This window comes from Odontesthes bonariensis, chromosome 2 (assembly GCF_027942865.1).
Source record: "Odontesthes bonariensis isolate fOdoBon6 chromosome 2, fOdoBon6.hap1, whole genome shotgun sequence".
NCBI classification, from domain to species: Eukaryota; Metazoa; Chordata; class Actinopteri; order Atheriniformes; family Atherinopsidae; genus Odontesthes; species Odontesthes bonariensis.
In genome coordinates this window covers 25,401,965-25,419,337 of record NC_134507.1, presented here as the reverse complement: position 1 = coordinate 25,419,337, position 17,373 = coordinate 25,401,965, and the positions used below count along the sequence as shown (strand labels likewise).

Genomic DNA, 17,373 nt, shown 5'->3' with positions numbered 1-17,373 from the left:
ACAAAGAAAGAATGGACTGCTGTTGCCACAGGAGAGTTTTCATGTAGAAACACACAGCAGCCTTTCCTGTCCAATTCACTAAATACAAACAACCCCCCCCCCCTAAAAGGAGAGGAGAGGGGCTGAGATAGGTTTTGTGTGTCCGTGCGTGTGTGGCAAGGCGTCTCACTCATCTCATTTACTGGCTTAGACAAGATCCGTTTGTCAGACACACTCACACACACGCTTTAACGCCAAAGTCAGCTCTCTGAAATATTTACTAGCCTCATGTGGGGAAATCTCAGAGGATAATCCCCAATAACCTGTTTAACTTAATCTTTATCTCGCACACACGAATAATAATTCCCCCCCTCCACTCTCCCTCTCTCCGAGACTGACTGAGAAGTAACGCCTCTTTCACTTTATTCTCCATCACCCTCCCCTCTCCTCACACACTCTCTCCATCTGCTTCATGAGTATGAGCTGGCTGCGTTCTCTGCCTCTCTGTGCGTCTTTCAGCTGCTCTGATAAACGCACTCCTGCTCTGCTTCTCTGCTGCTTTTTAATTCCTCTTTCCAACACTCCCATACCTATCCACACAGCCGTCACGTTCGGCCCACCCGCCCAGAACAGACAAAGACTAATAACAGAAAGAGGAAGTGGGCAGGGAACTCTGTGAGAGAGGACTGTGGTCGCACAGCTGTGGCGCAGCATTTCTGGGTTCTGGTTGGGAAAACCACATCAGAGACAGGAGGGAGGCAAACGTAAGAGAGGCTGAAAACCTGTTGGATTCACAGCTGAGGAAAAAGCTCAACAACCTGAGGAGGGAGTCAAGGCGATTAAGACATTTTGGGGTCAGAACTCCTCTTTTGGAGTGACTGGATTTTTTTGCTTGCGTGAGTGAAACAACACAGAGGAAGAGACTTTTGAAATTTTCCCATTTTTTTATTGAAAAAAAAAATTGGAGAGCCTCTCAGTTTGTCTTTGGAAATCCATCTTTGGGATACATTCTCATTCAAGAGGCATCCACATATTTTTCATCATAACAGACTTTCTTATCTGGTTGACAGCACTGAAGCCCAAGAAAAAAAAAATCAAAGACAACAGCACCTTCTACTCTGGGAAAAAAGGACAGTTTTCCACAAACGGGGATAGTGGAATCAGCAGGCGGTTTTAGTTTCTGTTGAGCTCCGATAAGCAGTTTACCACAAGCTGAACTCCAGTTTGAGTGAACAAGTGCACACCTTTAGGGATTTGGGCTTCTCTTACATCAGAGCAGAGATCTCACCAACACTTCTGCCTTGCTTTCTTCATTTTGGTAAGTTTTTAATTAATTGATTTTTTTTTTTATCTTAGTTAGAAAAGAAAATTGTGTTTTATATGTGTGCATGTACCTGTGCATGCTGGTGTCAGAGTGCATTCAGAGCTTTCCTGTTCAGCAAATGGGACTATGAATATACATTTCCCTCTGATTGAAAAGCTGTGTACCGCAACGCTGCCAAAAAATGCTACAGAGAGCCCTTGAAAACACTCCAGGCTACTTTCCCATTCACTCCAGGGTGAAAGTCTAATGAATACTGGTAAAAGTGTCTCGAAGAGGATACAGAAATAACTTGAAATGATGGTGATAACCCTTTTAAGGGCAGGCTGTCGGCCCCTGTCACTGCTCACATATGTTAGGCCAATGATCTTGGACAGCTTGGTGTAGATTTGAATGCTGTAATTGAGCACATCCCCCCTTCCCCAGAGGGCGGACTGTCATTCCTGGAGACAGACGGCTGTGACCATTAAGACGATACAGGATAATATGTAGACATAGCAGGACATTTTTTCTACCAAATCTATCAGGAGGTCTTCAAGGGTTTATTTTGAGTTCTCGATTGAAAAGAATGTTTCATCGCAGCCATCGAGTTAAAGTTGGTTTGGCTATAAAGTATTGATGATGTACATATAATATTTAAAAGTAGAGAAGATCTTGTCAGTTGAGTGCTGTCATTTTGTCAGGTGAAGACTTCGCTGATATGCATATATAATGCATGAGAGACCTAATTCATCAACCCCTTGTGGCATGAATAAAAGGCAAAAGAAAATAACACCTCCCAGTAAGATTTTAATACCTTTATATTTATAAGCGTAAGATCTGGAAACCCTATTTGGAGGGTTATGATTCAGTTTGTTGCGTATTTGTCCCGAGTTTCATGATACTGAAGTTAGTGGGTGTGTTATTTTGTCCTGTGAATATGGTAATTGTTACCCTATAATGGTGGATTTCCTCTGGAAGTCTGGACCAAAGAGCCAGAGTGATAGAAGTGATTTGATTTGGTTGTCACATCAAAAGCCGTTGATGCAACTAAAGCAGTGGTCTAATTCCTGAAGAGGGAACTATCAGGGAAAATCCTTTGGGTGCCATCTGGGAGACTTCACCCTTCCTCACACACACACACACACACACACACACACACACACACACACATGATTACACACACAAACACAAGATTCATGATTAGAACCATCCATTCATTCAGATATATGCCAGTGAGGTTGACAAGCTGTACAGCTGTGGTGATGTTAGTTCAGCTGAAGTCACTGATTACGGCTGAAAGACCCATTTCAGGTTTTATTCTGAGCGACTGACCTGTACTCCCCATTTTACACGGTGTACAATACTTAATCTTGTATTAGAATGTTTTTTTTTTTTTTTACTGATCTACAGGTAGTTTTTAATAATTCTTTTTTTACATCCAGTAACTGGGACATGATTCAATGATGATATTAAATCATAAGAAAGGTGGAAAGATAATACAAACAAAATGAAGGATTAGTATGACACAGTCGCACTTCAGTTCAGGGGAATTTATGGCTTTGAAATGCTGGAAATGGATCCGACTAGACACATTTTATGTATCTAATTATCAACTAGATTTGATTTGCAGCACTTCTGCTTATGGTGTTGATAAGAGCTGAAGCTTCCAACAAAAGTATGAATTTATTCATGACTTATTATTTAGATTAATTTACATCTTCACTCTATGAGGCTTTATGGTGGTTGACTTTGCCCTCAGCTAGGACTGTCAGGGCTTACATATGCTCTAAGACAACACACAAGCCTTTAATTTTTTTTTCTCAATATTTTTCAGAATAATTTTAATCATTCAACACCATTTGTAACCGTATTAAAACCTGATTTATCTGATATGACTCATTAGCACCATTAGTGAGGATACTGCTTCTGTGTGTGCCTGTGACTAAAGGCAGAGTGACTTACTGACAGACAGACTGTCAACAGCTGCTCTGTGATTAAAACTGTTTAAAATTCATCAACATGCATTAGAAATGTCGAGCAGGAAATCTTTGCAAATTTGAACATTCACATCTTAATTCAGTTTTATCCAAATAGTTCCAAATCTCAACAAATGCCACATTAAGTCATTTCAAAGATTCAGACAAATTCAAGCCAATTACTATCCAAATAACTGCAATACAATCATAATCAAATCAATTCCAATAAAAGCCAATTTAAAAAAAGCAATTGAACACACACCCCTGATTTAAACATACTAAAATGAGACTGAAACAAGAAAACAAGTCTCAGAGACGGGCAGAATCTCCTTTAATGATTCAAGGAGCTGATTTATTCATAAGGAGAGACATTTTTAAGCATTATTAGGGAAATAAATATTAAAACAAATTAAATTTTAAGATGGGATGACATTATAGCAGAAGAATCACCTGCAGTAATTTAAACTGGTTCATTTTCTGCAAATGTCAAAGCAGTCTATTATATCCCACCATGCTCTGATGTGTCCACATGTTATGGGACAAATCTACCTCAGTTTCAAATGAGCTCTTTTCATATTCATGACAGTGAATATTAGTCTCATCAGCATCCTCAATAAATAAGCTCCTCAGAGCTGCCTATCTTTTCCACTGTGAGTAAAACGCTGTAGAGTTTTTGTTTTTTTTCTGTAAAATGACTCACATAATTTAAAGATGCATCAGTCAATGTCTGAAATGGAAATAAATATGTCTTCCATCTTTATTCCTTTTCACACCAACTGTTAAGGGGAAGATTTACAAACTGGCAGTGAGCCATAGGCTTTATTTGAATGACTGATGAAAAACAGAGGTGTGGTGGTTTTCTTTCCATCTTGTCTGGACACAGTTTTATTATTTTGATGAAGGTCTTCAACTCTCCAGCCAGTTAGAGATTGAATCACTTCTTTCTCAACCACCAGAAGTCAAGATGTGACAAATGACAGATGAAAGGAAAGACAGATTTTGTCCCTCCTCAGATGACATCAGGGAAAGACTAAATCAAATTTTATTTCCATCTTTAAAACACAGAAATGACAACAAGAGTTAAACGTTAACTTCAGATGCCCTTCAGCGACCTGCAGGATTATGAAGTCTTGTTCGTTTCTCTGCTTTAGCCTTTGGTTGACTGAAACTGGGTCAGACCTGTCTGTCAGTCACAAAACATCCCAGAGAATGACAACTGTATCTCTACCTCTGCCTGTTTTTGCACCTCTGTCACAGCCGCGCACTCTCTCTTGCCTGGGGACAGTGTACAGATGCAATTACAGATATTCCTGGATGTTATTTATTCTGCACACATCTAAAAGATGCCTTTGATAAACAATGCTGTAAATAACTTTGTATAATCCTCCAGTGAGATTTGCATGCCTGACACCTGCAGTTTGAAAATCAATCATTATATTGGACTGTAAAGAACATCCTAAAACCAACACTCTTGATGTTCATGATTCCCTGTTTTCAGTGGGCTGGAGTTCAGATTTTGTTAAACTGAAAGTTTACCCTTTGCACCAACTTACCAAATCTGCTTTGAAGACAAGGCGGAGAGTTTGAGGTGGTGCTCAAGAAGAGAGGTGAGAATGTAAAGGAAAAGGGAGAAGAGGGAATGATTGACAGGAAACAGAAATTGTTTGAGTGAAAGACAAGTCGTAGCTTTCACCTTGAGAGATTCAAAAAGCCAGATGTGGAAAAATTAAAGGGGAAAAACAAAGAAGAAGCTGGAAAACCATATCAGAATGAAAAAGAAAAAAGTTAAAAACCAGTCGAGACAGGAAAAACCAAAGTCAAAAATAAGAGAAGGGGCCAATTGTGGCATAAGCAAAAGCTGCATGAGACACTTCAGGACACAAACTGGGGGAGACATGCAGTCAGCAACAGGAGTGAATACCAGGAAGGGCGCGTCAGCTCTATAATGACCATAAATTAACGGAACCAATGGCATTTCCCCGAAGGTATTGTGTTTACACTTCCTGGTGCTGATAAAGGAGGAGGAGTGGACACTTACTCTTAAAGGAGGAAATGCCCTTGTAGGGAAAATGTCTTTGAAAAAGGCATCTATTTGAAACTTAGTCAAAGGATATTGTTATATATGTGAAAGAGGTTAAATGTGATGGTGAGGAAATGTCCAAAGGTCCAGTGTGTCTAACACACTTCTAATTTTAATGACATTTGTCAATCTGGAAATGACACAACACATATTAAACTTAATTATAGATCAGATGTATTAACAACTATGTAACTCAACCAAACAGAAGATGTACTGCAACAGACAGAAAACCAATCAAAGTGTCTGTTTTACTAATTTAACAGTTACATAACCAACTATTTCATGTCACGCTGCACGTGATGGAGGGTTTTATTTGATGGACTGATGCTGCTGTTAGCTTCTAATCAACTGCTTCTTGTCTTTTTACTCCAGTGAAAGCAAGATGCCCGAAATGATTTAAATAATGATTTAAAAACCTTTCTCATTTTGCTGAAAATATGATTTCCCTTTCAAAGCTCAGAGGAGACAGCAACAGTTGCAGCTCAGTGGTGAAGGACTCTTCTCTGTGGAGACACAGTCTGATTGCTTTGTTTGATCAGAACAAACATACTGATGCAAGCCATACTGTTCAACATCAGTTTAACATGTCTTGGCACGTCATCATGTTTATTGCATTCAGTCAGGACAAAGATGATTCGCACTCAATCCCACAGCTAATGCACAGCTTAAATTCCCCAGACGTTTTTAACAGCTGGAAAACATATCATACCAAGTGCAACTGGATTTTAAGATTTTTTTAATCCTAAACATAATGCTTTGCACATTTTTACCTCCATCTCTTCCATTTGTTTTGCTTTTCTTAAAGAAAATTGATGCTAGTGTTGCACTGATCTGCAAGTCTATCTGCCTTTAAAATAGAGTGACAGAGTGATGCAAAATATTCCTTTATGAGAACAAAGCATGAGCAGGTTAGCAGCAAGTGAGACTAGGGTGTAACAAGGTAATATTCTCATGGGTATTTAGTTTAAATTCAGGTGTGGTCTGATTCAGATTTTTACCTGTATGTATGCACAGATATACAGAATGTACAGTCAGTTCTTTTTCAAAACTGCTCACACTTTATATTTAAAGTTCACATTAATTGCAATAAACAATGACAAGCACCTTTATCTAATTAACTGAATCCTGAAAGGAATCTAAACAAGAGAACACATCGTGAAAAAACAAAGCAAAACAAAAGGATGTCAAGCAAAGGCCAAAAAACACAGCTGAGTCTTTGTGTGAGCTGATATCTGGGGAGCTGTGTGAAGAGGTCAAGGGAGGTCAGCAAAATATGAGATTAGACCATTAGAGAGAGAAGAACTGTGCCAGTATAATCCCCTCATCATAATCTCTCTTTCTCCCTCCCTGCTACTAATGGCTGGAAGACAATAAGATGCACTAATCTGTCTCCTGGGATGGCACAGAACTGCGCTGAGATATCTACTGGAGTGCAGAGCACATAGGCTAAAGTGTTTTGAAGATTATTTCCCTGGCATTTCTGCTTTATTAGATAGAGCCCTGTGGGGGGAGACATGAACGATGGGGGAGACAGAGACAGACAGAGAGGGTGAGACAGTAGGAAAGACTGGGAGGAAAAACATTTCACTGACTGCTGGTGTTTGTACAATTTTATTTAGTTTAAATTATGCTAAATGGCTTGCAGGCATAAAAAAGTGATGCAACACACGGAAACATTTTCGAACTTGTAATCAGTCAAAAACCATGCATCAAATGGGGTGCCAGTTTGGTTTTAGTTTAAGTAATATCACCAAATCCCAAATTCAATCTCATGCGCAGGACAGACTGTTCAAGTCATGACGGTGAAGCCAAATGAAATCCATCAGTGGTACATGATGTTATACATCACTTAAATAGTGGGAAACTTACATCTTTTAATTAATTGGACACTTAATAAAGTTGGAGTTGAGCTGACTTGCAAGTGTTCCAGTATTGTACAATTTTAATGTAGATACAGGCAAGTGACATTGTTTGGATTTTAAATCACAGTGGTTCAGACCCAGGTATAAAAGAATATATAGATATATTTGGATAGTTTTAATTTAAAAGAGAGTAGAGTGATTAATCCATGGGTCAAAAAGTATTTGACACTGAAACCCACAATGTTCTCGATATGTCAATCAGTGTGTAATTGTAGAAAAAAACTGACTTTTTTCTTTAACAATTTGTGAAGCTGCCTTAAAGTGCTAGTAAATAACATTTAGAGTGATCATTTTGCAGAAAATGATATATGATGTATAATATATTTGCAGAAAAATACAATATTCAGAAGTTCATTATCATTCATGTAGAATAACAGAATACTAATAATTGCATTGTTGTAATTACATTAATTACCTCATCCTTGTTCCTTGTTCATATTTTTTTTTTTTTTTTTAAATGTAAGTCTCTCGTTCTGATGCACACAACAGAAAATCTTAAGATGGATTTTTGTTTTCTGATTATCTGCTGAGTACAATGTCTCCTGCCTCAGAGGCAATCATTTACAGCTGATGGATTCCCAGTTTATGCCATGTGTTGCTCATTTGTTTGGGCCAGTGCAGCGCAGTCTGCCAGATGATGCTGCACTGTGTCTGTTAGAATAATTTTGAGGTATAATTAAGTTAATAACATACTGGTCGGATCACACAAATTAAATACATGTGATATAATGAAATCATAATTTTCCCAATGGTGTCAAAACCCATGAAGGCTATATTTTTAATCTAGTGCTAATATATGTCAGAGCGCATTAAATAATGTACCAAATAGATCCATCCTTTCAGCCAAGAACAACTATAAAGGCCTCCCTGTGTTATTTATATCCAAACTCTTTCTCTTAATCCTTAATTAGTTTTGATGAATTAAATTGGGGAAAGAAATAGTCATCACAAATTCAAAATGTCAAAAAAGTCCCTCTTTGAAAAGAGCCTTTCTAATAAAGACAGACATCTGAAGTGGTTTTAATGGCATCCCCTCTATAGGTCTCTGTCAGTCTCTGACTCTCGCTGCTCCAATGGGTCAAGACCTAAAATGGGTCACAGGCCTATGTTTAATGGATCCCCATATGACCACGGTACTGATACGCTTTCAGTGCAGGTCCCATGATGAGAGGCTAAATGTTTCATTTGGGTCCCTGGCTGCAAAGGTTTAAGAGCCCTGGTCCTAAATGATAGCTAGACCGCGAGCTCAGTGGCAGAGTGTAAGGGGACACTGAGTCCTTGGCCTTCACTCTAATTTTCACCCAGGCCCAGTGAAGGAGTCTGTCCACAGCTGATAAGTGGTTTTAATGTGAGCTCCACTCTTCCTTTCTGCTCCCTCTCTTATTTCCTTTCCCTCCATTTTCTTCTTTCGATTCCTTCCTCGTGCCTTTCTCCTCTCTTCGTTTGGTTCGCTTCTTCCTCTCTTTTTCCCCTCCTCGTGTCTTAGATGATGGCGTGGCTCCAGGTGGGGATGACAGGACATATGACCGTATTGGCATTGTCCTTTTTTCTCGCCGTTGGACTTCCAGAGGCGGCGGCGGCGGAGAAAGACTCAGTGAACATCGTGAAGAAAGAGTCCCATCCGGTGCTGCTCAGACAGAAGAGAGAATGGATCTGGAACAGTCTTTTTGTGGAGGAGGAAAAACCGGCACCGATCCCCTTCAAGATAGGACATGTAGGTGGACGTCTGTATTCGACCTCACAGTCAGAGGCTTTTGCTTCTTGGGCCTAACTGCTCGTGTTGAGTGACTAATCGGCTGTTTTAAAAGATGGAAAGAATGTATTTTTTGTCACATCTTTTCAGTTTGACGCAGCAGCATGTCAAGAATCGAGGTCATTAACTTGTAACTTAAATTTTGCCAGAGTACTCTGTTTATTTGTAGAAATTATCTTGAAGGTTGTTGATTTGAGTCCTCAACTCAGGTGGGAGAATGTTTAAGAGTGTTGAACAGTGCTGATTTCTTTTTTTTCCACAGCTTAAGTCAAGTAAGAACGTGCCAGTGAGGAGCTTTAAAATAGAAGGTGAAGGAGCAAACAGCATCTTCACTGTGGATCCCAAAGGAGATCTATTCGTCACTAGAACTCTGGACAGAGAAAAGAAGGCCTTTTACAATTTGACCGCTAAGATGTTTGATGGGAACAACAAGTTGATTGAGGACTCTGGAGAGTTTGTTGTCCAGGTGACGGATATCAACGACAACATCCCCGTTTTTCCCCAATCATACAATGGATCCATAATGGAAAGGTCCGACATAGGTATGTCAGTTCACTGTCAAAGGACATTTTTGAAAAAGCTGTAGATTGATTTTGAAAACAAATTCTGAAAGTCAAATGTAGGTATATTCAAACATCACTTGAGGGCTTAAATGAGAATAAATGTGCTCTAACAAATAGAATCAGTCATATTCATTGTAAGTACATGTGCTGTAAGTATCTACTGTAGATTAAAAATAGACTTTGAAAAGGTACGGAAAACCAAAACACACTGCTCACACCTGTCATAATCATTAGTGCATCCCTTTGTGAAATTAAGCACATTAGTGACTCAAATAACTTTGTTTTAGCACCTAATCATATTGCATTAATCAGCCAAATGATGTTCAATGCAAAAAAAAAAAAAGTACCTCATTTGATTTTAATTCGGCAAAATAAGATGAACACTCTATGTTCATGTTGATGTCTGTTGATGCAAATTATCGTCTACAATAATCTCCCTCATCCAGGAACTAAGGTAGTTGATGTGAGGGCAACTGATGCAGATGACCCCACCACTGTTAATGGAGAGCTCATTTATTCCTTGGTCCAAGGCACTTCAGCCTTTGAAATCAAGAACACCACAGGTAAGCTGCCAGCAACGGCATCCATCAAATTAATTAGTACGTCCAGGCTCATTTTTTACTTGAGCATGAATCAGAGCTGACCGCAAAGATAACACCTTCCCCTTTTTCTCTGCAGGTGAGATCCGGTGCAAGATAAACACTCTGGACCGGGAAACCACGAGTCAGTATGTGGTGGTGGTTAAAGTTCAAGACATGAGAGGAATGCCCTCTGGCAGCACAGCCACCACCTCTGTCACCATCACTATCCAAGACACCAACGACAATCTGCCTTCTTTTACCAAAAGTAAGAAAGAGTGTAATATGAAAATAGATTGCCATGATGCGTTATCGTTATATTATGTTACTAGATTCAAGATATATTCAAGATAGTTTTATTTGTCACATACACAATCATACACAGTACAATGTGAAGTGAAATTCATCATTGTCCTGCTACCAATAAAAAGATAATCAAAATTAAATACGAATAAAAATGAATAAAAAATATTAAATAAGAATAAAAACAATTACTATTCATCAAACACGAGGAAGTTCCAATATGTCAACAGATTTGTCGTAGCCTTTTCAGATATATGGCATTATGTATGATGTGTGATTTCTATCCACAGGGACATATGAAATGACCGTTCCGGAGAACCACAAGCTGAACAAGAATATCACCACTCTGAAGTTGGAGGACAGGGATGAGCTTCAGAACAAAAACCCCTCGTTTGACATTCCAAGTGACCACAGAAATATATTTTATGTTGAACTCAACGAGAACAAGGATGGAAACCTCATGCTCAAACAGGTAAGAGGCTTGTGTGGGAGTAAGTAACTGGATACCTTTTAAAGCAACTTTGTTTCTGGCTTAAATGGGACGTGGTGTTGTGTTTTGCTTATAACCTGTAATTAAGTCGTTACAATAGATGTTTTCACTTTGGCACTTTCAGAGCTCAGCTTTTGAATCATGTCCCTCCTCATGAGCTTGTTGTCTAATTTGTGTCTATTTCTAATAGTATTAAAGCCACAGTCTTTCCAATAACATCTGGCAACATCGTGCGTATTTTGGATGAGAATCACTAGAGTAGAAAGAAAAATATCACATGGATTTCTTACTTTTATATTTACTCCAAAAATAAATCAAAGTGTTTAGAATGTGTAACATCCTCACTCTCCAACGTTCAAACCCCAGAAGTAATGAGAAGCTCCAACTCTTGCCCAAAAAGCATGACATGAGTGCAAAAATACACCAAAAACCAAGAGTTGAGCATTTATAATGATAGGGACTGTGCCATGACAGGATTTCCATAAATTCTAAAATACTAATATATTCATATTTCCATGGTGTTTTTAAAAAAAAAATCATGCCTTCTTATTTATTGTGCCAGCATATAGCCAGTAATTACATTTTAAAATTCAAACCTGCAACATCAAATATGATATGTTTTCGCAGGGTGACAGTGATTTTCAGCGCTGTGTTGCTGTTGAAACCCCCTCCTTCTGCTTGGGAAAGATATATATGCTTGCAGGAATTCTAGCAGGTTTACTTCTCTGGATAGTGCTTTCCAGATAAAGTATTTAGGACATCAGAGAGCTGAAAATGTATTTTAATGAAATGAGCTCAGTAATAACTTGCACCCATGCTGGCCTGGAATCGAATCGCACCACCGTCTTCTCCCTGCTCAACTCTCCCATCAGCTCTGCAGCCCTTCTCATCTTTCTCACTGGCTGTGTTTACACATACAGAATAAGCCGGCTATCGGCCATGCTGCGGTTAAGGTCTTATTCTTGCTAAGCTGTTTACAAATGCCTTTGATACCCTGCAACTGAGTATTCTTGTTACCATGAATAATCCAGTTAACAGAATACTGCTGTCTACCTGTGGTTTCCCATTCACAGATGAAAAACATGCAACCGAACAGTACTCTGTTTCAGTGGGAAGAAAACCATGGTCCCAACAGGAATTTGACAGCAGACGTTGCTTGCTGCCATGTATTTAGCAACAGAAAACTAAAGTTCTTATTGTGTTTGTGCAGATATTCAAAAAAGAAGGAACAACAGCATTTACTTGCTGATTTATTTTCCTAACTTTTATTTTTAAATCATTTTAAAAATATCTCAGTCTTATCTCATGTAAAACTGAAAAAAAATCACAAACTCAAAAGTTTTTTTTGTTTTTTTTTTATCCGTACCATGCAGAATTAATTAAAAATGAATGGATTTCAGTTGGATGTTTCTTTGATGCCTGTTTCAAACTTAGTTTTTTTTTCATTGAGTGGGATGTAACAAACCCTATGAGGCAGAGAACATGCAGCTTCAGAGCGTTCATTGGAAGCCAAGCTGTGTGTTTTGATTCTGGGATTCATGGAATATTGCTTTAGCAAAATGAAGTATTTACAGTTCCTGAAGCCAACAGAGTTGTTATATCATGTCCTCAAAGAAAATAAAAAGTGAATAAAACTGAAATGAACTTCTGAAAATGAAAGAAGTCTCTTCTGTCAAAGTGCAGCAAATGTACATCTCCATCATTATTTGTTAGTCTTTACATGTTTGTGCTATTATCGGAATAAGTAAACGTGTATCCACCACAAGACGGGGAATATTTTTCTGCTAATTGAGTTTTCTTTGGCATTGTTTATGTGTTTTTGCCTGATAAGTTCAACACATTACATTAAGCCCCACCACCTTATTCTGTAATGCTAGCTTATCAACAAGCAACACCGACCCCCATGAGCAGATCCCAAGGGGGTAGGGTGATAGACACCTGATTGGCAAGCACGAGACTTGTGTTTGAGTTCAACCTTGGCGCTGCTGTTTTTCACCTCCTTATTTTTGTCTCATTTTGACTTCATTTTCTCTACCAAAACCACCAGACACCTGAACAGTTTCTTCCCCCAGGCTATCACCCTCCTAAACAAACCGTCCCAGTCACCCCCCACCATTAGCACTCTCCCCCATCTCCTTTGCACATCCACATAAATATCCACTTCTTGTCTGCAATATTTATTCCGGTCATCTCATTCTGTACATTTCCCACCTCAGTTGTATATATTTTTTTCAAAGTTACAACTTCTTTTTTACTTGTTTCTGCTAAGTTAACTTTCCTTTAATGTTCTGTGGCTCTGTTACACCAGGTCACATTCCTGTGTACGTTGTACATTTGGCGAATAAAGAGATTCTGATTCTCTACTACACTTCACTTCAAAAGTACTGGCCCTGGTTAAACTTAGGCAATAAAACAAAATATTGACATCATATTTAGTTTTACATACGCAATAAATAGCATGACGTCATTTCCCCGAAAACTAAAAAAAAAAAAGAAGAAAAAAAATCAATAGTTTACACTTTTTGACGAATTCACCATTTCCTTTGAGACAGTGTAAATCCTGCGGATGAGCTTAGTCAGAGCCTTTTTACACCTGAAATCATTAGTTGTCCTGGGTTAACAGATAGAGGTGCAAATGCAATATGTCCTGACTGTACAAAACAAGACATGCTCGTATGTACACTCTTGAGGATGAATCCCAATATGGAGCACCTCAACTTCAAAGGGAAATGAGGTCAGGAGACTTTTAGGTGTTAGAAATCATAGCTGTATCCCATCATAGTCAATGAAGAGGAGAACCCAGTTGGGGGGGGGGGGGGAATAAATGAGCACTGACTGAGTTCCCTCCTCTCTTTCTGATCTTACCAGGCTTTGGATTATGAGACCAAGAGCAGCTACTCTTTTGCTGTCAATGTACGAGAAAACCTGCGTGTTCCTGCAGAAAACTTGTACAGTGCAGTCACCACAGCACAGGTAAATATCACACGTGGCAGCAGCAGTCTTTAATGCGTCCCCAAAGAACGTTATCACCTCGCTTTTTAATCAATTTTCCATTAGCTGCAGCATATGCACAAGAAAAAAAATCATTGTTAAGAAATGTACCACCTTTTCTGCTTCAGTGGTCAAGAAGTAGTTCGCTCTGATTTCAGTTAGTTTGTAGGTCGAAGTTATGCTGCTCAAACTGCTACAATTATTCAAACATTTCCAGGTAATCATCAGGGTGTTGGATGTAGATGAGCCCCCTGTTTTCAGCCAGCCCATCTACACCTTCACTGTGTTGGAAGAACAGATTGTGAACAATTTCGGAAGAATCACAGCCAGAGATCCTGACAGAGCAAACAAGACCATACGGTATGATTCTGTACACATTCCCCAAAAATGTCTAATATCCTTGCTGCTGTGATCCTGACGTGCAGCGTGGTCGTCTGGCTGAACTCTTGCTTTTGCTCTTTAGGTACTCCATCTTAGACAAGGACAGTCCTTTCACAATCCATGCATTCACGGGTCAGTTGTCCACCCTGGAGAAGCTGGACAGAGAGCTGGAGGCAACACATGTGTTTCAAGTTAAGGCACAGGAGGAGCCAAGTGGTATGTCACACACTCACACAAGGACTGAGTGGCTTTATTAATCCTGCTTCCTTCAAACAATAGATCCTCAGATAAGAAAAATGAAACCCATGTGTTCTCTCTAACAATGATAATGTGCACGCTCAGAGGGAGTGATACCAGAAAGGCCAAAAAAAGACATGTTGCTCTGTTGTGTTCTGAGCAGCTCTTTTCTGGATTTATATAAGGATGGGAGTGTAACACATTAACAGGGATTTTTTACAGATTGAACACATCGCTATAACACCTGGTCGACCCACACGGGAAGGAGAGAGTAAGCACGAAAATCACATTAGTAGGTCCCTTTGTTCCCTTGCTGCTTCCAAGCCAAACACTGTATTTTTAGACCGGCAACGAACGAAATCCAAAGATCTATTTTAGTGGCTTGTCACGATGTGTAAGAAGCACAATTGTCCTCTGAGCTTGATGGGGTCCTCGACATACACTACTTGTACTGTACTAAAGATAGTTTCAAAATCTCAGCATAAGAGACAGCAAAGAGACTCGCGTATTTATCAAAAGCTGGATATTAAAAAGAAGCGTTGGAGATGAAAAATGAATGTAAAAGATGCCTTACTGTGACAAAAAAAAATAACAGCTCACAAATAGAAATCTTTTCAGTCACTTGACCTTAATCAGATCCATCAGGGATTATAAACTGCATAATCACTGCCAGATCTGCACATTAAGGTTAAAGACAAGCCAGCTGTGTGTACTGCTCACAACTCTCAGTTCTGAGAGTTAGATGCTTCATTTGTGGTTTTGAGTGAGCAACCAGAATGAGAAAAATGCTGATTAATAAATTCTTTAAATTGAAATAGTTTCTCGGGATAGCATACCTGTGTCCAACAAGCTCTGTTTTAACCCGATCATTTCGTTTTCCTCCATTCGCCCAACACAGAACACTAAATTTAATCATGTGCTTTTATCTGTTTTCTGTAGGTTTGGAGTCACTGGTGAAAGTTAACATCATTGTTCAGGATGTCAATGACAACCAGCCTGAATTCACTGCAGATGAAATCTTCGTATGTGAGAATGACCCCACCCATACAGTAAGAAAAACACTTTTATGGAACTTTTTAAAAACTTCTTTATCTTGATTCGTCACATTTATCATCGGCCCTGCCCTCTTGGTAGATCTCAGTCACTTAATGAAGTGATGTTGTTTTATTGTTTTGTCTTGATGTTGTTTTCCTAAGTATTTTCTTTTTTATTAAATGAGAGCAATGCAATAACAAAGTTAAATGTTAAATTCTGTCATTTAAAAGCGATTAATAAGATTAACGCTATATGTAAACAAACAATGCAAACTACCACACCTAAACGGGCCTCTTGCACTCCCGTGCCCATGAAAACTTTGTCTCAGTTAATCTTTTGTCTTTCTTCAGGTAATAGGAACCTTGAGAGGAACAGACAAAGATGACCGACCAGCCACATTCACCTTCAGCCTGGCTAGTCAGAATTCCAATTTCTCCATCAAAGACTATGGCAGTAAGTCATTTTGTGCTCTGAGCATACATTTAACTTCCTTTTCTTGCCTTTTCTGAATGATGAGAGGAGCTTGCACAGTCCTGGGCACTTGTTGCTATGCAACAACTGAAGCTCCATTTGAGGCACAGGGCTCTGATGCTGAAATTTGACATTATTTTAACTTCTCAAAGCAGGCTTTGGTTCTGCAAGCCACTTAGGAAGACTGTCGGGGACCATAATGTCTTGAATACCCAACAGCAAGTATAGAAATTAATTAAAGCAAGTGGGTCAGTGGACTGTAGATAATGCTTTGGGCCTAGCGGACAATTTTAAAGCAACGTGTCGTGCACAGTGCTGCTTCCAGAGCAATTTACAATAGAATGATGGAAAAAAAGAAAATCCATTAAAATCCTTATATTTGTTCTCTTTATATACCTTCATGGTTTTTCTTCAATATATATATATACATATACAATATATTATGTTATAAAGTTTACTTTAGTTCTGTTATGAAAACAGTTATCCCTGGAAGAAGCTGGAACATTTATCTTGGAGTTAAAGAAAATAAAGGATCTTATGTAGATTAATCTGATTTGTCTGGACCAAATGGACAACAGGCTGGTATTTGGCCAAAAAATACATTTTGGGGTGTGTTTTTACTGTTTGAAATCCTCTGATGTGGTGTGAAAAACATACAGAAAACAGTATGATTTGTAGTTAAATATCTAAGTCAACAGAATTGTATTCCACATTCACTATTTGGGACTACAACTCCATCATCTCGAATAAAAAGCTGTCTTTTAGCTTATTCTAAATTCAAGAAACTATCCACTGCGAAGAGATTTGAGAGAATAAGTATGTAGAAATAAACGTACAATTTAAGAATTGTCAGCTTGAATACACAGATGTAACACAGAAGATGATGAAAAGCTCGGCAGAGAAATGTCCTTTGATCCAGACCTTGATACATGGTCAGTGGTTGGTGCTCAGTTACGTCAGATTTTCAAAGCTTATTTGGTTTGTTCAGCACAGAATGCAAAATGGCAAGTGAAACAGTTTTCATCATTTTTGATCATCACATGTCATTTTAATACAAGAAAGCCAGCGGAAAAGTGTTTCCAACCGCTGTAGTCAAATATTAAAAGTCTGAATGGATGAAAGCCTCAGGTAGTCAGATGAAAGATTTAGGTGAAGTGTTAATGTTTAATTTTGAAACTTGAACTATGCTGAAAGGTAGATAAACAGAGAAAAAAAGGCATGAACTTCCCTCATCCATTTCCACTCTGCTTACGCCTGGAGGGGTTGACATGTTAAACTGATGGAGGAAAGGAAGAAGACGATGGAGGAGAG

At 38.8% G+C, this 17,373-nt stretch overlaps 1 protein-coding gene across 1 annotated transcript in view; it reads left to right on the top strand.

Annotated features, from left to right (window-relative positions):
* Window positions 1–452: 452 nt before the first annotated feature.
* cdh5 (cadherin 5) overlaps window positions 453–17,373 on the top strand; it is a 30,552-nt gene continuing 13,631 nt past the window's right edge. The window contains exons 1-11 of the mRNA XM_075480550.1: window positions 453–1,297; window positions 8,747–8,974; window positions 9,276–9,555; window positions 10,023–10,139; window positions 10,255–10,422; window positions 10,748–10,929; window positions 13,816–13,920; window positions 14,156–14,298; window positions 14,402–14,535; window positions 15,496–15,605; window positions 15,942–16,044. Of these exons, the coding sequence (XP_075336665.1) occupies window positions 8,747–8,974; window positions 9,276–9,555; window positions 10,023–10,139; window positions 10,255–10,422; window positions 10,748–10,929; window positions 13,816–13,920; window positions 14,156–14,298; window positions 14,402–14,535; window positions 15,496–15,605; window positions 15,942–16,044 (1,570 nt within the window). The 5' untranslated portion in view covers window positions 453–1,297. The remainder of the gene's footprint in view (window positions 1,298–8,746; window positions 8,975–9,275; window positions 9,556–10,022; window positions 10,140–10,254; window positions 10,423–10,747; window positions 10,930–13,815; window positions 13,921–14,155; window positions 14,299–14,401; window positions 14,536–15,495; window positions 15,606–15,941; window positions 16,045–17,373) is intronic.